The 22,295-nt window shown below is 35.5% G+C and overlaps 2 protein-coding genes across 2 annotated transcripts; both read left to right on the top strand.

Annotated features, from left to right (window-relative positions):
* The first annotated feature begins 65 nt into the window (after positions 1-65).
* Positions 66-13,469, top strand: LOC137404333 (oncoprotein-induced transcript 3 protein-like). The gene is made up of 6 exons (XM_068090527.1): positions 66-121; positions 2,947-3,103; positions 5,430-5,619; positions 9,963-10,284; positions 12,233-12,412; positions 13,206-13,469. The coding sequence occupies exons 4-6, from the start codon at positions 10,005-10,007 to the stop codon at positions 13,466-13,468; spliced, it is 723 nt and encodes a 240-aa protein (XP_067946628.1). The 5' UTR covers positions 66-121; positions 2,947-3,103; positions 5,430-5,619; positions 9,963-10,004; the 3' UTR covers position 13,469.
* Positions 13,470-15,563: 2,094 nt separating this feature from the next.
* Positions 15,564-19,644, top strand: LOC137404787 (oncoprotein-induced transcript 3 protein-like). The gene is made up of 3 exons (XM_068091018.1): positions 15,564-15,891; positions 16,739-16,918; positions 19,391-19,644. Exons 1-3 carry the CDS (start codon positions 15,564-15,566, stop codon positions 19,642-19,644), a joined length of 762 nt encoding a protein of 253 aa, XP_067947119.1.
* Positions 19,645-22,295: the final 2,651 nt, after the last annotated feature.

The following is a 22,295-nucleotide window of genomic DNA, read 5'->3' as shown; positions in this document are numbered from 1 at the left end:
CACCATCAATTACCGACAGAAGAGCTCAATGTTTGCCGGTTGGCGTTTAAAACTGGTCTATTGCTCGCTGGTTAATTATTTTGCAGAGAACTACAAGTGCGCTGCATCATTCCTAGTTAAAGTGAGCACAGTATTTATGCTTGAAACGTACACCTAACATTGATGAAATTATAGGATATTGTGTGAATATCTGTATTATGTTGGATATAATATCTGATATTATGTGACTTTTCTGACATTTGCCAGCGACACAAGAGATGGCTTTCGTGGAATGCCGGGGCTTTTTAATTGCTGGCTGCCATGCAAAGCCAGAGGACTATCTAATAGATCTCGCTATATATATGCGGGAGTAAATCAGTCCGAAGATTGGGTGAACTGAGCTAATGGGTTCAGGCCTGCCAACCCAAGAGTGACTCTTGGGTTGGCCGGCCTGAACCCACTAGCTCAGCTCACTCATTGCCCCACTCTTGAGGTCTTGAAGAGTGGGGCAATGCTTGAGATTTGGTTTTGGGGCAATTGATGTATCAATGATATTGATACATATAAAATTGTGGATATAAAATATATAAATATTGGTATATATAAAATTGGGCAAAAATCTTACGCATTTTTATTTTTACTTTGGTAGGATTGCGTGAGTTTCACGCCCTTTCCCTGTGTGAGAGCTGGCAGGCCTGAGTGGGTTGCTGTGCCTTTGCTGACAGGAAATTTGCGTGTGGCGGTCAGGGCATCGTGTAGCAGCGAGGCTGCTGAATTGGCTTGCGTATAGTTTGGTCGTGGGGAAGGCTGGTGGCCAAGGCGAGGTTTATGTGCGATCGTTGCAGCTTGGTACTGGCTAACAACATCTTTGTTGTTTTGCTTACAGAAATTAAAAAATGAAGTTACACGTGACTGTTGATTTGATTGATCGGATTCTTAATTACATAATTTGAAAAATCTTCACTAACCCAACTGCTGTTGTCTTAGCATATATAGCTTTAATTCTGTAGGTTTGATTTTTCCTCCTCTTTTTAACACTCCGAATATATGGTGTTATCAAAAACGATGTAGACAGTTATAGCTCGTTTTGCATTATAAGTCAGAATTTAAAGGTCTGGTCATTTTGGCCAGTCTGGGTGGATGTAATGCTTTTTCTTCCCATCCATACTTCAAAAGTTGAAATCAGGTCACTGAAGAATTTGATTAATCGCCAGATCATTCAGATGATGAGCAGGACTTATTTTACTTCTTTCCAACGCAAGTGGTACGTTTACGGCAGGTAATTAGACTAATCCAAAGCTCTACACTACCTGTGGTTCACAAGAATTGATACAGTAGGTGTTTATAAAATGTAGTTTGAAATATGTGACCCATTTTTGCTATACACGTAATAGTGCCACACAGGCAGTACTATGCTGGTGTCATGGGTAAGTTGTTTGGCTAATATGTCACTAACTATTCTAGGGGTTTTCAAGTGTGTTAAACTAACTAAATTATTATCATATTCCAATACCCTCGTCACCTTCTTTCCCGTAGTTGAGTCTTGCTCACATTGTAAAGTTATGTTTACACATGTGATATTCAGTGACATTTGTGGGGAGAACTTGTCTATTGAGATCATCAATGTTGTTTTTCAAGGGGCCAGGTGTTCACAATTATAAAATCATAATCAGTAATGGAAGAGCTACATGTGCTGTTGTGTCACACTTGACCATTTCTTTGACGCACATTTGAGACCATCCCACTTCCTGGCTCATTCATGATTCCTCAGCCAGATTTCAGGCTGAGCCACTAATTAAAAAATTCTTATATGGCGCAAGGGTCTAGTATATTTCCAAGCTGATGTTTCACTCTTTCTTTTGAGCACATGCTTTTAATAGCCGGGGTCTTGTCTTCTGTATGTTGATGTTGGACACATTTACATAGCTTGGATCTCATAGGTAAATTTTGTTTACTGCAACTGCACTTTTGCGTTTCTGAAGGTGGAGCACTCTGAAAGCCCACAATAACAATTATTTTTATAATAAAAAAACAGTACTGCACTGCATTCTTTGCCCGAGTAGCCAGTAAAGCTTCAGCTGGATTCTTCTTGCTGAACATATACTGACGTAGCCACCCTTTAAAGACAGACAATTGGAAAATCATTGTGTAAATCTATATAGCACCATCTTTTGCTAGCTGGAACATTTATGGGTAATAGTTGGTAGTTCATCCACTGATGAAAGATTGTCAACAATGGCTTGTTTACATTTAGCTGCCTCGCAGGTGACTTTGTATGTTGAGAAAAATTGCATGTAAAATATATCCATAAACATAGAATTATCCCCTACATGCCACTTAGTAGTGTGATTGATGTAATAGTGCCATATCGATGTCTCATTAACGAATCTAATAAAATCATGTTAGCTTGCACTGACTGCGTTTATTGTAAAGGGATACATTCAGGTAACACAGCCTACAAACAGTAAATTACTTAAAAGTCTAGATCTAAGGTTTTTAACGGTTCATCAGTACTGATAGTGACTTGTATATTGCACACTTTCACGTACCCCAAGCCAAAATACTAAACTTTGAAACTAAAAAAACTATATATATATATATATATCGTAAAACCTCATTGAACGCCGCCATGGCGCCTTATTTTTCAACCCTTCTCTCCTAGTGGCTGTCAAATAGAAGTGGTGGTCAAATAGAGGTGGCGTTCAAATAGAGGTGGCGTGCAAATAGAGGTGGTGGTCATATAAAGGTGGCGTTCAATTAGAGGTTTTATCGTATGTAAAGATCCTGGATCATTCTTATCATGGGAATCCAAAAGCATCATTCTGTAGTTGACGCTATTATATCTGTTTAGAACATGAGATGATGGCATCTAGGTACATCTAATTTACACGCTAACTATAATGTTATGTGAATCGTAACATATATTCATCAGTCCTTGTAATCTTCTCTTTTTATTGATTCGTATAGCCTTTGTTCTCTCACCGAGTTGGACGATTGTACATCTGGAACAGCAACTTTAGTGGAAGACTTCCTGTCATGTTGGCACAGGGAAGAACCTCTGGCTTGTAGACCTGGAAAGGCAGTGTATAATATCCAATATCTACCAGCTCATCGACCTAAAGAGGTGCTGTTTAATATACAGTGGTGATCGTTGTTGTGGGACCACCTAGTACTTAGTTCTTTTCGTGTTCTTTGTCATTTATGACAAACTCATTTTCTTTATTATCACAGACCATACATATTTAAGATGCAAGTTTTGTAGACATTCTGCCTGTCACCGAAATTAGTCTCAAGAAATAAGATCTATTTACTGGACACCTATTAAATTTTTATCCAATTCTATTCAATATTATTTTGTTGGCTTTTAGACCTAGAGAAGTCGTGTATAATTACCCTAGGACACTTATATTACGCTAGTATTTAGTTTTGTGAGTAGCATGCAAAGTAAAATTTCGCTGCAACTTAATTTGGCAGATCTGATGAGTGCGAAAATATAGTGATGTGAAAATAAATGCAGTAGAACAAACATAATTAGATTCCTCAGGTCCAGTTCACTAGTAAAAAATCTTTTCAATTTGGGACTAGTTTGTATTTGTGAACCGCGGAAAGAAATGTGTGGGCAAGATTGACAATGCAACTTGATCGCTTGCTGCTATTTGTTTCTTGGACTATCAATGACGTCTAGGTCCTTGCCGCCGTGACTGATGTGGCATCAATATTAGATCTCAAGTATTTATAGCACGCGGTGGCCATGGCTCAAGGTTATTATTGTTTATGGTTGGTAATAAAATTCATCGCTACAATAATTATTATTCAATTTTATGACTTTCCCTACCAGACCTTCATCCTCATCAGTTACAAATTCAGTGACTAAACTAATATCATCATCTTCCTCATTCGTCTTGGCTTTTCCACAAGCCCGCATTCCCTGGGGTGGCTGGCCGGCTGAGCCGCCCCAACTTTTTAGGAGTTTTTGGCGGCTAAGTATAGTCAAACTCGGAGAATTCGCCCTCTGATAAAATGTAAAATTTTATCACGAACACTTGGTTAACTCGAACGGATTTGTTTGGTCCGTTCCCACGCAATGATAAACTGCTTTAGATAACTCGATCTCAACATCATTAGCTCAAACAGTTATTTGCCCAACGGCTACGGGAACGGTTTTTATCGCTGTAGAATATCACTTTATTCCAAGCCATAGAGATAAACGTTAACTTTTAATAGTTCTTGGGCGTCATTATTATCATGATCGCCAAAATATTTTTGTTAATGACTTTTATAAAGGTTTGCAAAAGGTCAAGTTTACCAAACATCCGTTTGGCAATGGCCCAACGAAAGCGTAAAAACCTTCGGATGAACTTAAAATAAAATCGGCAAAATTGATCTTTGTTGAAATGCTCAAAAGAAAAAAGATGTCTTTTTTCTGAGCGTTTCAATGGCGGTCAAGTTTAGCCTATTTTAATCTGAAAACGTCCTGGCAGTCACATCACCTAAAACAAACGAATCTCAAATAATAGAAAAAATGTATATACTTTCCGATAAAATCTTTTAAAACTACGTGAGATGCCCGGTTGAGGCCCTACATGAAAGAAACCGGTTGAGGGGACTGATACCGCCCCTCCAAGCCCCCAGATACTCATAACTAGTCGCCTAACATTAGCTGCCCCAATTTGCAACCAGGGAATACAGGCCTGCTTTTCTAAAAGAACTTGTTATCTCAATTTTCTTTGCCACGCTGCTCAGTCGGCGTATTAGCTATAAGTTTAGCAGAAATTGCCCAATGAGCCCAACCACACACAAAGGTTACCTGCATTTCTAATATGACGATTTTATTGTGGATATCAATGAACAAAGCTATTTAATTTCGCGTTTTCGCTCATTCGTTATGATAGTTTAGTTTCGCTCATGAAATTTTCGCGAGAGGATGACTCCGTGAAAGTTAGATGACGCGAATGCATAAGTGTCCTAGGGTATTAACTATCTATTGGCTCATAGACCTAGAAAGCTGGTGTATGATATACGCTATTTATTGTCTTATAAACCTAGAAAGGTGATGTATACACTATGAGACACTATCCGTGGTCTCATAGACCTAGAGAAGTAGGGTATAATATACACTATCTATTGCGCACTACCTAGATGCATAGGTAGTGCATGAACTAAATGCATCATCCCATTTAGATGCAGTATCATGGAATAATGGTGTACATAATGATTACACATGATGATCATATCTCATGGTGCTTGGGACTGGCCTCGGCGCCAGCCTACTAACATAAAATTAAGATGATGGTCTTCACTTGAATCAGCTGGGTGCAAAGAGAGAATTAGAAGATTACATGTAAAATACTTGTCTGGTTTGTATTGAGATGAATATGTCCGTGCGGTTCCTCACACATCTAGAGATTAGATGTTGAGCTCAGGTAACAAATAATTGATTTTTGCTTCAGGGATCATCCAGAGAGAATCGCTGCTAGACCGAAGGCAATGCTTGGCAGCATTTTCAAACATATTTTGGATTCTTAAATTCTGATTCGCTCGTCTGTATCTACTGACTCACAACAGAGGGTGGAGTTTCAGGCAGTTTAGGAACAAGCAGAGCAAAGGAAAGAGAACCACAGTTAATGACAAACATAATTGGTGATTTGTTTGCCGGTAATCTTGTGACAATGTTGCCTTACATGCATAATATTGCGCATATTCTATGGTTTGAAAAAATTGAGGATTTTCAGACCACTCACTCGCTTTCTCTTAAACTGTGAAAAAGTCGGCGAGTGAGCATATTGTAGTATTTGTTTCGTTTTTACGCTAAGGAGAGCAGATGGTGGATGAAGTGCTGCTCTTTTTTAGCAAGTCCCAAATACTGGAACCATAAATAAAGCATCGAGAGAACATCTCTCTTCTAACTTCTCTGAGTTACCTGTTGAAACATTCATTTGGCTTCGTAATCACTTCTCTATTATAAATAAGAACTAATGTGTGTTTTCACTACCTTCCTCCGACTTCTGTAGACTAAGCAGGTATCCTTTTATTACGTATTGCTTTTGGTATCCCTTTACCAATTTGTAGTACGTTTCTATGTAAATATGTAGTTGATGGCACAATGATTGTTATTTTTAATAAGTGCCATTCAGTTTGATCTGCCAATCTCAAATGCATGCAGCATACATACAGTATCTGGGGAAATACAAATTTTGTGATTTTGAAATTAAAAGACTTCACTGCTTCCCTCACACTCTTACCAGTTAAGACTAATACGAAAAGTGTATCCAGAAAAGTGATTCTTTCAAAATATTAATTTGATGTAAACATGATTACAAATCAAGCAATAAAGTGTTTGATCTCAATCTTTGTGTGGTGAGTACCTTTTCGAAAACTTTACCAAATAATATTTATTAAAAGAGTGATCTCTATTCACAATAAATAGCTAAAATGATCCAAAATGAATCATTTAGGTAAGATCTACGGTGAACATTTTTAACCGGTGCTTTGTACGTTGTGGTAAAAAAATCTCAAGTTGCTATTCATATATGTGCATTAAATGTCTTAACAGTCACCATTCAGTAAACACAGTTACAAATTCTATCTTACCATTGTAATGGAAGTAGGTTACTTATTGGTTGGAGTTGTGCCTACAAATAGGGAAAGGATAACTCCAATAAATTAATTTACATGTATGAGATGAAAAATGATAATGAACCAATGACTCCACATGTGTATACAGTATACACTACATTGAAAGATGAGCAATCATTTTTATGATTTCATCAACAGCTCAGCAAGCTAAGGTGAACTGAAGTTCATGTGTACACAAACAGGCAAACTTTGCGGGAACTAAACTACTACTTGTTACCTGGTCAAGTTTAAATTACTATTTCACTGGAACTAATCTTGGGTTTGATTTTCATGCTAGTCCTTCATTGCTAGTCACCAGTTCATAAATATTATCTTGTAAAACAAAACGATTTATTCAAAGACATGCCAAGTTAATGAACACGCAATATATGAAAAACTAGAGCTGGATAAGTCTTATTTGGCAGTTATAATTGTGCATGTGTGAATGATTGTCATTCTGTATCTTTGCAAATATAACTTTTTTTCTATTAACTTTGTTAAAAGCAATTCAAATGAATATAGAAACTGAGTTTTCAGAAATGTAATTATGCTGCTGGTACCAGACTTATCAAGCATTTGTGTCTAACATGAGCTGAGATGTACATTTGAGTACTCTGGTTCAAACTCATGTTATGAGTTGTCAACCCTTGCAACTTGCATTATCACACATGTTAAGAGTTTTAACCCTTTGCTACTTGCATTATCATTCATAACCATTAGACTTGACCTGTGTGCGTAATCATTACACACTTGAGCATGAATTGCTTTCGTGCACAATTAGGCATTTGCATTTACCTATACGTAATTATTATTAAATATTATTATTACCTATTATTGCCACCTAAATGTGCTGTAGCTCAATTTAATTTATCGGAAAATCACAAAAACCTACAAAACTTGAAGATTAACCATTTAGTTAATACTAACATCAGTGAGATTGTAGTATGTGCCACAGAGCTAGTTTAATGATGAGAAATCTAACAAGACCCCAACAAGCCATGAGTGGTCATCAGTTTTGGTGGGATAAAAGAGGTAAATGTATTTATCATTAATGTTGACTAGAATCAAGATTGATTAGTTTTCAAGTTGTGCTTTAAGTTGAGTTGTGCTTTAATTTGAGTTGTGCTTTAAGTTGAGTTGTGCTTTAAGTTAAGTTGTGCTTTAAGTTGAGTTGTGCTTCAAGTTGAGTTGTGCTTTAATTTGAGTTGTGCTTTAAGTTGAGTTGTGCTTTAATTTGAGTTGTGCTTTAAGCTGAGTTGTGCTTTAAGTTGAGTTGTGCTTTAAGTTGAGTTGTGCTTTAAGTTGAGTTGTGCTTTAAGTTGAGTTGTGCTTTAAGTTGAGTTGTGCTTTAATTTGAGTTGTGCTTCAAGTTGAGTTGTGCTTTAAATTGAGTTGTGCCTTAAGTTAAGTTGCGCTTTAAGTTGAGTTGTGCTTTAAGTTGAGTTGTGCTTTAAGTTAAGTTGTACTTTAAGTTAAGTTGTGCTTTAAGTTGAGTTGTGCTTTAAGTTAAGTTGTGCTTTAAGTTGAGTTGTGCTTTAAGTTAAGCAGTCACATTGTGCTCAAGTGTATTGAGTCATATCTGCCAGTTTATGAAATACTAAAAATAAATTTTTTAGCATATACATGTAATATGTAAAATAGAATATACATGTAGCTATACAAGCAGACATACCTAGTGTTGCCCAGGTGAAAAACGAAACTTGAATTTCTAATTTTTGTTCTTTTTTGCTAGTAATTTTCAAGCAAATACAACAATCAAATAAATAAAACAGATATAAATTACCAATTTTTATCTCTGATTAGCACAATTAGTGGGAGGCTTTGAAAGGTGACTGATCATCTCAGTTAGTTAGAGTGTCCTGAGTGTTCTGAGTTCAAGCATTATATTGGTGAGCATTTTAGTCATCTCATTACGAAATCATATTTAGTTCATCCACACAAAAGTCTTTTTTATCCCTAATGCACCTGCTGGTAGTGACCCTAAATTTCTTGGGCCCAAAACCTGGGGGAATATAAAAAAAAACCACATACAAATTTTCATGCGAGAAAGTTAGTTTCTACACAGGACGCATCCAAAAACAAACGAAGCCAAAAATATTTGACACACTGATTGAAGATCATGCCAATGGAATCTCAGAAATAAACAAAGCTTGAAAACTTTTCAGCAACGAGGGCTCCACACTAAAACTATTTGTTTTTCTATTCATAACAAACATACACACTCTGTCAGACTCAGTGTACAGCAATCTGTTGAATAACAATCCAAAAATATATTATGTTTACAATATTATATTTGCGTAGAAGTAATGCGGCAATATTTTCTATTCGTGTTATTATTACACTGAAAGTTTCCTGTCTCCTTCCAGTTACAAATTTAATAAAGTTCCATTTCTTTTCGCTGCGTGTTCCCTTTCTTTTTTCTGATCTGTACTTATGAGCAACCAACAATGAGCACACACCCAACAATCATTATGTTTTTCTGTTACCTTTAAAGGCTGTTTGGTTGTGCTAACAGATCTTACATAACACTAACGGGTTCTTACATTTCTCAATATTTGCCGAGCATCGGCGAAAGCCTGTACAATGTGAATCATTCAGCGATAGTAATTTGCTGGTGCTCGTAGCATATGAAAAACATAGTGGAGATAACTTCATTATTTCATGCACAAGCAAAAGGATTTAGGATTTACTAGTGTATACTTGCAGACGAGAACAAAGGCATGTTAACATTACCTTAATATTTTTAATCATCACTTGGTTTCACCTTTCTAGCTACAATTTCTTTAGTTTTACTAACATTATAAATATATGAATAAAAATAAAATTGTACCCGATGTAGTACAAGCTCATGATGCGGCCAGGTCTTGCTGGTTGCGGACGTCATATACATAATTGCATCCTTCATTAAACGTCACACAAAAATTCTGGTCTCCAACCATGCTCCGGAAATCAAAATACCTATATATCAAACTGCCCACATCATTGATATTTGACTATAGTCCAAAGATTTTTTACAACTTAGTAAAAAACTTCTAAGTTTATAGATAGATAGTGATTGCTAATCAAATAACCAGGGCTACAATCTAGCCTCATCGCCATCGTGTCAAGTCCTTGTGTGAGATTGTGCAGATGGAAGATTGCAGCATTTTCTTTGGGAAGGAACACCTACTGAAGGTGTGTTTTAAAACCATGCAAATATGTTCCAAAACTAATGCCTATAAAGAACATCAAGCCTAACACAGCATGTAACCAAAAAGGGTGGTACCACAAGAGAAAAATTGACAGCGTTTATTTATTTGACTAAAAGTGTTGACAGCGTTTATTTATTTGACTAAAAAGACAACAGTAATCTTCATTTCTTTCTGTAGGTTGATATTCACCCTCCCAAAGAGTAAGGCATCATTAACAACATGGCCGTTCATCAGTTAATCACGTTGGTTACAATGGTGTTAGCCGTCTCTAGCGAAGTTATAATCAGTGCTGCAACGCGAAACCAGGTCACGAAACTAAATAACGAAGTCGCACAACTGCACATCCAGATCATCGCGCAATGCCCTGACCATGAGACAAAAGTGAAAAGGGAAAGTGTACTCGAAACGCAACTGGACATCCTCGCGCAGTACAAACAGTACCTCATTGGCGAACTGAACAAGTGTAGAAGATTCCATGTTCGAACGACTCCAAAACCTAGTAAGATTTTACAAGTCCACCAGTTTGCATTTTTTTCAACTTTTGCTGATTTGTCGCATTATGTCACCTTATGGCAAAGTTAGACTCCATTTACCGTAATGTTTTTTACCTGTTACTGAGGTCGGAGTGTGATACAGTAAAGAATATTTTCCGTAAAGTGTATTTGGAGTTAATGGAATAACATGGAAAAAACAGGGTTAACTAAAGCATGCAATGCTTTTGTGATAAAAAGTATGGTGAATTGATTTGTCAAGGGAGAAAATTCTTAAACTAAAACAGGTGCATTGTATTTACCATGGTTTTGATGTGAACTGTATCCAAAGATCCAAACAGATCACTACTGGCATCAACCATATGTATCATATTCTGCTACTAGACTAGGTAGAACACAGCTGATGATACCAACACTATGATACCATATGTTACCTAGTACTTATGTATAACTTTTACTTGGCATTGGTAAATCATCAAAAAAATGATGTTTTTCATTACATGCCAAAAACCAAAATGAGAAGAGGGAAATAAGGAATTGTTGAGTGAGTAGAACAAGCTTGTTTTAAAAGTTGGTAATCTAATAGTATTGCGGAGGAATCAAGAGAGTGAATTGTAGGTGGTAGTAACAGAAAGTTTATAAACTGAAACATATGATGGTGGATATAGTATGTAGATGTCATGGAATATAAAACGATGTTTGTCACATGCGTGGAAAGATATATACTAATATTTTGTTCATACTTTATGCAGGATTTTGAAACCTGTAACATAAATGATGAAATGTGCCAGCTTTTTCCAGGGCAAATGTTCAAGGAATTTGTGATGAGATGAGTAGAAGTGTAGTCAGCTGGAAAACATGAATGGTGGTAATACACAAATCTTAGTATAGATTTCTGTAAGAAGAATAGATGAAGGAGAACTAAATAAACGAACAAACAAACTGATGGACAGACGGACAATTAAACAGATGAACAAACGGACGAACAAATGGACAAACAAGCAGACGAACAAATGGACAAACAAGCAGACGAACAAATAGACAAACAAGCAGACGAACGAATAGACAAACAAGCAGACGAACGAATGAATGAACGAACGGATGAACGAATGGACAAATAATGTTGTTTCTCAATAACTTGAAGTTTATAATGTGGTTATTTCAAAGATTAAAATACTGAGTCCTTCCAGTGTTTGAATAACAGTAGTAGTTTATTTGTAACTTGAGATCATACTGATGAGTACACAATATGATTTTATTTATGTTCAAAGATTTTGTGATGAGATGGGTGAAAGTGTGGTAAGCTGGAAAACATGATAATACACAAATGGTGGTAATACACAAATCTTAGTATAGATCTCAGTAAAAAGAATAGATAAATGAGAACTGAATAAACCGACGAACAAATGGGCGAACAAACGGACAAACAAACGGACAAACAAACGGAAACAAACAGACAAACAAACGGGCGAACAATGGCTAATAACAATTCTCATACCACTGGTGTAGAAGTGGAGTATGTTTATGCTGCAAGAATGATTCTCCCTTAAAGATAAAAGTCTTGGATTTGGACAGCATTTTAAAACTTGTAACAGTGCAAAACAAACGAATTTGGAATAACACAACATGTTCAAAGATTTTATGATGTGGTTGGTGAAAGCATGGATTTGTGAAAATATAGCAACCGGTTTTGACAAACTGTTCAGATGCCCTGCCTTCCTACAAGGTTCTCATGCAAAACTGGAATATAATTTCTGTGGAGTTTTCTGCATTGCTCAATTGATTGGTAACTGAAAAATATACTGTGTAAAATTAACTTATTATTAGATCTCAGCAAGCAAGATAATATAATGGCATATAAACATACAATAACATACAGTTTTGGGCTAGCATCCATCAATATGTGACATGGTGTCTAAAACTAAACCATTCCTTTTCTAACTATGTTCGTTGTAGCAACTTTACCACCAACAACAACCATCTCTGCTGCGCTGAGTCACTGCATGACCGCTACTAATCTAAAGCAACCTTGGAGGAAGGATGGTAACAACGGTCAGCCCAAGATTGATAACTACAATGGCCATGCTTGTGACTTGAGTAGCAAACTTCAATGGTTCAGATTTACGGGCGCTGCTGGTACGTTCTCGTAATTTCCGCTGGTTCATATTGCCAAGATCTTGATTGCCATTTGTTTAAAGTAATTTTCTCAATCCATTATCGCAAGTTATTTTATGTAGTTGAGGTTTGATCAGCCATTGTATTGAATGAACGTATTGAATGGATTTGCAGTACTGCAATCTGCAAGTGCTAATTGCTCTAACTTAAGCTAGAAATATCTCATATTAAAATAATTTATATATTTTTTTATTAATGCTAATTTTCAATTTTTGCAAATTTTTTAAATTATTATATGCAATGTTTTGAGACATTTTAAATGTTGCATTTTGGAAATTACTATGTATAGTAGTAAGCTTGGCAGTCCCGTGCATTGTGAGAGTTTGAGTAATCAATATCTTCTCAATTATTCCATGTAACAGCATAGTAGTTGAGTAGTGTAGTGGTTAGAGTGGTGCTATGATAAACAGAGCTTTGTGAGTTTGATTCCTGCGCAATGCAATTTTTTTCAACGTTTTTAGCATGGCGTTGGACAGATAAACTGACACTGCTCTTATTATAGTAAAGATGAAGACAAATAAAATCTCAAAGTTTACGTCATTTGTCAACATAATATTATTTGTAAGTCGACGTTTAGCAAAGCTATTAATAATATCTAAGTTTATTAAGTTTTACTAAGTCTGATGTTTGGAAATATTGAGATGCATACATGAGGGGAGGTCAGTTTATCATGTAACTTGAAAATATGTAATGAATTATGCACAACGTCATGTTACCAGCAGATGATTACATTTATGATTTTGTGGATTGACAGGAAGCCGAATGCTGAATCGATGTCCGACAACGAGTTGTGGATCATACTTTCCATACTGGACCGAAGATCCTATGCCGAGAATGGTGGGAGTTGAAAAAACCATCAGCGCCTATACACATGATCCTCATGAGCTGAATGCTTATTTTTGTCAGAAGACGCAACGAGTTGACCTTAAAGTTATTCGATGTTCACGATCTGATTACATCTACAAGTATATTGGTCCTTACAAAGATTATTGCTTTCACACTTTCTGTGGCATGTAATAACAACTCCAACACTGATTCTGTGGTAGTTCATATCTACGATTACTTGTTAATAGATTGACGCAGATGTTGCCTCAGATTCTGAAATAAAATCTACAAGAAGCATTATTTTTAGCATTATTTCCCTGCTTTATGATGAATGAAAGATAACTCAGCAAATTTCTTCTGAGTTGACCAAATCAGTTTTTAAACTGCAAACACGCTTTGAAAATTTTCTGAAATAAGAAAAATTACTGAAAATAAACTAATAATAAAATAAGGCACAGTCACGCAACTTCAAGAGATGCAGACCAAACGCTATTCTGGTATCTGGACGAGACCATAACGTTTCCTCATCTTTCGGTCGATCTGTTGCTGAAAAGTCGCTGTGATTCTAAATGATAACCTTTTAGTTAGGGTACTGGTTTGCCTTTAACATTTATTTGAAATCTTCAAAATGATTATATATGACAATCTTATATATACTGTAGGTAGTAACTTTATTTACTCAGGTCAAGGCCATTCAGAGCAAATTAAACCATGAGACAAAAACAAATGTTTTATGTAAAGTAAATTTTGTGTATTGAAAAAGAAGCTTATTTTGCATAATGCTGAGCACTACAAACCATGCGGGTGGGCAAGGAGTTGGCATGCTAGTAAACATTTGAAGTAAGCATTTTTATATTTTTTCATACAGTGGTATATTTTCGTGTAATTTATTTTCATGTATTTTATAATTAAATTAAACTGACCCACCTAAAAGCTGAGACATTTGTTAATCATAACAAACTCATAACCGGTTATCATTCTAATGTAAACTGATAATAAACATAATTTTTTAAAGAAATGAGTATATAATGTACATGTACCTTTAATAGATATCAATTAACACAATTTTGTCAAGGCAATTTTATCAATACAAGACCATTGTAGATAGCCCATGTACTAGTTCAACTGATTGCTTCTAAGCTCATAGATCAATGTTAGTGCCACTTACTGCAAGTTAAATTTTGGGCTAAATAAATACTATAATATATTATAATATTATATTATAAAATATATATAATATGATATAAAATATAATACAATAACATTACAGTTGATTGAATGTATAAATTGAATGTTTCAAATATTATATAATATATATAATATAATATATCATAAATTATGTAATGACATTTCTAAAAATTCAGTAACAAGTCATAACTTTATTATGTTCTGACTGATTTGAAGTTTGATGTTTGTCAGAGTCTAAACCAGCAAAGGTAAACAGGAGTTTTCTTCTTACTGTTATACGACTTAGAGCTTGCTGTATAGCTGGGTGACCAATAGTATAGGGGCAGATCAGCAAACAATACAAAACAAATAATATGTAACAAAAATTTCCTTCGTATAGATATCATTTTATGGTGTTTTTGCCATATATGTTTATGGTCAGCACAGCTTGGAGAAATTATGTCAGAATTAAAAAAGTTTTTGGGTTAGTAACTAATTTTAGACTAGCTTTCATTCATCGGGTTTGGGGTATTAGCATAGCCATAGCCTGTGTGTATATTTACAGCCAACTGTGAAATAGTTCATATAAGCTCATACACGCATTGCAATAAATTTTTAGAACCAGCATTTGTTCATAATTAAAAATTTATTTTTTATTTTTAACACTTTTGGAATATTTAATTATTTTTCTTAAAATATATAGACCGATAGGTTGTGGAAACTTTCAGAATTATTTGAAATACTGCAATATTGTAGTCACCTGGTTTTGAACCTGAACACAACCAACTTGGTTGTATTCGCAAACTTTGGCTTAACAGAGTTTAAAATGGTTGTATATTCTAACAATCATCACTGTATACATGGTTTGTTGTTTCAGTGGCTACGATAATGTCTATTTTAGAGCTAAACTCTATAATTGCAAAAAAAGTCAGCGCTGTAATACAAGCGAGTAGATGTGCATTTAGAGTAGACAGGAAATGAAAGATCCAACTAGCAGCGCAAACAGCTCCGTAATAGCTACCGGTAATCATGTCAGTTTTCAGAGCTAACCACAGTTGGTCAACTATACATTCTCGTAAGATAAGTTGAACAGAGATAAGCCAGCCTGTTGTCATTTCCCATGCATCTCCTATTTGACCTCTTGACCCTGCAACTTTCCAAGTTGTCTTATTTCATCCTCACCATGATGGAGCGCACCGTGGTTAATTGTGTGCTGATAGTTTACTTTTTGGCAGCGACAGCAGCTTTACCACCTGTAAGTGAAAAAGAAGAAGTACACATTAGAGAGACAAAGATTCAGATCCTTAGAGAGCTGTTATATAACTGTACAAAAGTTTCACTGCCAGCAGAAAAGAAAACAAGCGATCTTGCTCAGCTCGATAAGCGCTACAATGCTCTAAAGAAACACTACATTAGATGTAAGACTCCACCAACAACGACAAGCACAAGTAAGTTGATAGTTACAGAATAATCCGGAAAATGCTTACTTTAAAAGTTTACTAGCATGCCAACTCTTTGACCACCCACGTGGTATGTAGATCAGAGTTATGCAAAAAGAGCTTTCTTTCAATACACATAATTTACTGTACTTTTATTTTAGTATTTGTCTCATAGTCTACTTTGCTTTAAATGGCCTTGACCTGTGTAAATAAAGTTAATATTTATTTATTTTCATTGAGATATTAAATGAAAAAGCATTTTTTACAACCTGGGAATAAGTTTTCAGCATAATCTGTAGTTAGGTACCTGACCTATATAAATCAAATCAGTTTACTGTGGTAACAAATAGTGCTGAAGGCCACACTAGCTGACAGATAATTGGCCATGCCACTAATTCGTAAAATCTTACAAGGAGTTACTATGAAATCTTTTATTATTCTGTATTATTAAAGCTATTTGTGTGAATGACAGATATTTTCATTGTAGGATCGAAGCTCTTAAGCAAAATTTCCATATTTTTTATTACATGTACGTGTATTTCCATTAAGGTTTTTACTCTTAAGACATTGTTATGATTTTGTTAAACATGTAATAAGACCTGCATGTTTGAGTGTTTTTACATATTTAACATTTGAGAAGTTACACAAATAGTAATACGTATATCCTTAAAAAATTTAAATTGAAAATAAAACTCATGTCACTGACTGAAAATCCAATCTTATGATCTTACGCTCGTCATCTCATGATTACGTACAAAAAGTTTACGCAGACTTCACCAAAACCTCTCTTTCACCAAAGGTTTTCACAAAAGGAACTATAACCAAACCATTCAAGGTATTACTATTCTCATTGCAGCCATTCTACCACCTACAACAACACTTTCTCCAGCTCTCCAGAACTGCAGAGATGCGACTAACTTTTCACAACCATGGAGAAAGGATGGCAACAACCATTTACCAAAGGATTATAACTACAATGGCTATGCCTGTGACATGACTAGTGCTCTTAAATGGTTCAGGTTTACGGGAGCAGCGGGTACGTCTCGATAATCAGTTGCTGTTTAATTCTGCCATATAGGTTTGTGTGTGTGTGTGCGTGCGTGTGTGAATGCATGTATAGTATAATAGAGTAGGCAACTACACGCTCATTGCATAGAATATTTATTTTCTGTCTGGAGCAAACACCTTTGTGAGTATCATATGAAAACATTGTTGATGCATATTGTTTGAGCGAATCAGCAAATACAGCATATCTAATGTATTTATTATCAAGAGTAAGCAACTCCAAACGCATTGAATAGAATATGTAATTATTATAAGGAGTAAGCAATTTCACATGTATTCGATAGAATGCTTATTATAAAGAATATAAAACTCTGAAAGTGTCATATGGAATAAGTACTCATTTATTATAAAGAGCAGGCAACTCCAAGTCTATTAGAGAGAATTCTTATTTATTGGGGCGAGCAAGCAAATCTGCAAGCATGGTGTAAAATATTTATTGAATATAAAAAGTGTCCAAATCAGCAAATGTCACATAACGTACATAGAATACTCCATTGTTATAAAGGGCAGGCAACTCTATTGTATGAAATAGAAATGTATTATGTAAGGCAGAAAAATCTATGAATATCGTCTATAATACACCTTTTATTGTACTGAGGAGGCAAAAGCAGGCAACTCTATTAGAATTGTGTCCAATATTTGTTTAGTGTATGGTATAGGCAACTCTGAATTTTTTAAAAACTCTTTTCTTACTAGCTCTCCATGTAGATTTTATAGTGAATGTATATATATACCTATTTTATTATTGTTGTATGACATAATTTGAAAAACATAATTACATGAAACGAAACGTGTTCAAGTGTAGGTTGTGTAAGAGTATGTGTCTAGTGTAATTTGGAGTAAGTTACACTGCATATTTTCACCATTCACTCTACTGCTGAGCCTTGTTTTGCCACACTATTCTACCTCCCGCACACGAGTCTCTAAGCTCAAGTGATTTTAAAAACTTCTTTTTACTAATTATTACTTTATTAGTTTTGTTTTCCTACATAATTTAGGTTTTTACATATAATTATTTTGACATAATTTCATATAGTGCTTTAACCGACTAGGGAGACCAAAAGGAATTGTCAACACATGGCAGCAAAGATCACAGTGCTTGCCATACACACGCAAATGATCTTTATAACATCCTATTTAAGAGAGATTGATCAATGGGTGAAAATTATATGTAAAATACGTTCTCAGATATAATCCCAAAAATTTAGAAGACTGAAAATACTGTTAATTTAAAAGTAATAATATATCTTCTTTTCATCTGTTACATATTAATTCACTTTTCCCACACAGTCTATATTTTTACTATTAGTTGTTTCATGTAATTTTATATAATGCATAGTTGAACTCATCTTCTATGACTATTATAACAAGTCATTTGCACAACTCAGCTAAAAAGTGTTCACATGCAATTTGTTGTTCTGTTTTTCTTAGTTTTGCTGTACAATGACAACACGAGAATTGAAAATAATTAGAGATGAACTTTGCCCTGTAAGGAAATAGCCTTGTTTTTTCTGCTTTAGCTTTACTTTTGTTCAGTTTTGGCAAGTGGAGTACTCATTATGCTTACACAGAGTTTTGAGATGCATGGATAGCCTTAGCTTTGTTCTCAAAAATATATAGCATTAGCTCATCACGTTGAGACACATTTAGCCTGAACTTCTTTAATAACTCGCATAGCTGCAATTTTGGTTTTTAAAGGAACACAGCCATTGTCTTTTGCATGAAAAAAATATAACCTTAGCTCCTCGTCTTTAAGAAACATAATGATACCTACGATCTTTGACAGCAGTAAGCATAGCCTTAGCTCTTCATCTTCAAGCCAGTAAATACTATGTGTCATCTTTGACAGCATTGAACATAGCCTTAGCTCCTTGATTTTAAGGCACGTAATACTGCCTGCCATCTTTAATAGGATCAAGCATAGCCTTAGCTCCTCATCTTCAAGGTATAAACCTAATTCCCATCTCTGAACTATACTGCTTTGTTGGAAAACTAAAGCTCCCATATACATGTATATGAATCAGAACATGCAAATAAAAACGTATGTCATGTGATCATATCTGTACAGACTGTTAGTTTCAACCATCTATTAAAAAAATGAAATCTTCAGAATTTAGCCAACAAAATTATTCTACTAATAAAAATTTTCTACTAATAAAAATATTTTACAGCTTTTTGGCTAACATTTTTGAAATCAAGATAAAATGATGAATAATTTAATATATAATTTATGGCTATTAACTAAATTCACAAGAAGCAACAATGTTGTAAATGAGAATTTTAGTTTTCTAACAAAAAGGTCCAGTTTATTTCCCACGCCACTTTATTTCAGTGAAACACAACCAATTGCATTAGCAAGCTGGTTGAATAGTACCACTGCAACGCCTGCATATTTTACGAATCAGTGTTACATAGCCTTAGCCCCTCCTAATGTATTAAACAGGTACCCAAATGCTCAACCGCTGTCCCACAACCAGTTGTGGAACTTTCTTTCCATACTGGACGGAAGATCGCATGCCGACAACTGTTGGAGTAGAAACAACAATCTCTGCCTACACACGCAACGTTTATGAAGTTTGTAGAAAGCAACACAGGGTCGATGTCAAGGTCATTCGATGCTCATCGGCTGCAGACTACATCTACCGGTACAGTGGTCCTATCAGAGATTCCTGCTTTCACGCCTTCTGTGGCATGTAGTCAGTGATTTCAGTATGGAGGCTTTCTATCTGTGATGCTGCTATGAATAGTTTTATGAAATAATAAAGATGCTGCCTATTATATTATTTTAACTGTCACATTCTTCTTTCATAATTCTTTACATAATCTATGAACCGAAGTTATGTTCTTGAAGCCAACTAGTTCAACTAGTTGACAACCATGTTCTTGCAACACATGTTGATACTTTTTAACACTTTCAAGCATAGTCCTGTACATACGTACAAGCAGGTACCCTGATCCTAGACCGCATAATAAGTTTTCCTTTACCTGTGAAAGCACTTAGAATAAATGTCATTTTAAAAAATTAAGCTTGTAAAGAATAATAGAATAAGCTGAAACCAAGTAGAGTGAATAGTTCTTATTTCACATTTTCTCAAAAAGTAATGTTTTAGAGGCAACTGAAGAAACATAATGATTGCAGTACACTGAGTCTGATAAACAGTGTATATTTCTTATGAATAGAAAACGATTAGTTTTAGTGGAAAGCTCTTGTTGCTGAAAAGAATCTTTCTAGCTTTGTCTGTTTTTGATTCTTCATTACCAGGAATTTCAATCAGTGTGTCATTGGAAACTATGTATGTTATTCTTGTATATTTGAAAGCTAAACAGCAACTGACTTACTACATAAGTGAGACAAGAGAGTAAAAGGATTATTACATAAGAATTACATAACAGATGAGTGAGTCAATATGAACAAAGAGTCTGACAATGGCTATATACGAATACAAGATAATGACTGTGGTCAATGTCAACAACTAGGGTCGTACATATTCAACACTCCCACATAGTTTTGACACGTTGAGCCTGGCTTACATACTCATCAACTCCATAGCGAACCGGAGCTCTACGTTTGTGAGCAGATAAGCGTCGCTGTTGCCCTTCACCAATGCATTGCCCAGAGAAGTTAGGAGTTGTCTGTTCATTTACTGAATGTTCAACAGCAATGGGTTTCTGCTTTGTATATTGGTCACATGATGGTTTGACGGTGTTTGTAAAGTTCTTTTCATCAGATACCATGCCTCGCCTAGTAGTGACTTTACCAGTCGATTCATCAAGCAGGCGGTATGCCTTTGACTGTTTGCTGTATCCTATAAACCTGAGCTTCTGGCACTTCTTGTCAAGTTTCTGTCGCAGTTGATCTGGAACATGAGCATAAGCAATACATCCAAACACCCTTAGAGTGTCTATGTTGGGTTTGCGTTTATACCACTTCTCATACGGTGTGAGATCATTCTTGTGTGAAGAAGTGGGAAGCCGATTTCTAACGTAGGCAGCAGTAGAAATGGCCTCAGCACAGTATCGCTTTGACAATTTAGCATGGCACAACATTGAACGTGCTGCTTCACACAGAGTTCTATTCATTTGCTCAGCAACACCATTTTGTTCTGGTGAGTAAGCTGATGTGAGTTCATGATGAATACCTTTAGATTTCAAGTAGTCAGTAAATTCTTGAGACAAGTATTCACCACCTCTATCTGATCTCAGTGTTTGAATGGTTTCTCCAGATTGGTTGGCTGTATATGCTTCAAACTCTTTGAACTTTTTAGGTACCTCAGATTTGTTTCTAAGAAAATACACAGCACAGCATCTAGAAAAATCGTCTATAAAAGTAACAAAATATTTGCTACCTCCAATTGATTCTGTTTCCATACTACAAACGTCAAAAGGTACTAGTTCTAGCTTGCGGGTAGCCTTGATATCTCCCACAGGTTTGAAGGGTTTACGAGTCATCCTCCCTTCAGCACAGCCTTCACAGAAAGAAATGTTCATTGCAGGTAAGCTTGTAGCACAGACTATATTTCCTTTGCTCAGTTTTTTCAGCGTAGAGTCATTTACATGTACTAGACGTTGATGCCAAATCTCTGCGCTAGCAGTGTTTGCATATATTGAGTTTCAGTTTGTACACAGTCTACACTGAACAGCTTATTAGCTAGTAATCCCATGGCCCACCACTAACTCGACCACTAGCATCTTTAATGCAACATCAAATATGGCTGAACTGAACAATGTAGCCTTTCTTAGTGGCAGCTCAAACTGAAAATAAATTGCTAGCTAGCTGATATCTGTACAGATATCTGTCCTATCGCATGTCATGTGATCATATCTGTACAGACTGTTATTTTCAACCATCTATTGAAAAAATGAAATCTTCAGAATTTAGGCAGAAAAATCATCCAAAGGTATTTTACAGCTTTTTGGTTAAAATATTTGAAATCAGGACAAAATGAGGATTAATTTAATATATAATTTATGGCTGTTGACTAAACTTACAAGGAGTAATAATGTTGTAAATGAGAATTTTAGTTTTTCAACAAAAGGGTCCAGTTTATTTCCCACGCCACTTTATTTCAAGGAAACACAACCAATTACATTAGCAAGCTGGTTGAGTAGTACCACTAAAATGCCTGCTTATTTTAAGAATCAGTGCAACATAGTCTTAGCTCCGTCTGATGTATTAAACAGGTACCCGAATGCTCAACCGCTGTCCCACAACCAGTTGTGGAACTTACTTTCCATACTGGACGGAAGATCGCATGCCGACAAATGTTGGCGTAGAAACAACAATCTGTCTACACATGCAACGTTTATGAGTTTTGTAGAAAGCAACATAGGGTCGATGACAAGGTCAT

Source organism: Watersipora subatra, chromosome 9, assembly GCF_963576615.1.
Source record: "Watersipora subatra chromosome 9, tzWatSuba1.1, whole genome shotgun sequence".
Lineage (NCBI taxonomy): Eukaryota > Metazoa > Bryozoa > Gymnolaemata > Cheilostomatida > Watersiporidae > Watersipora > Watersipora subatra.
The sequence above is the reverse complement of the archived record's forward strand: the minus strand, read 5'-3'. Positions and strand labels throughout refer to the sequence as shown.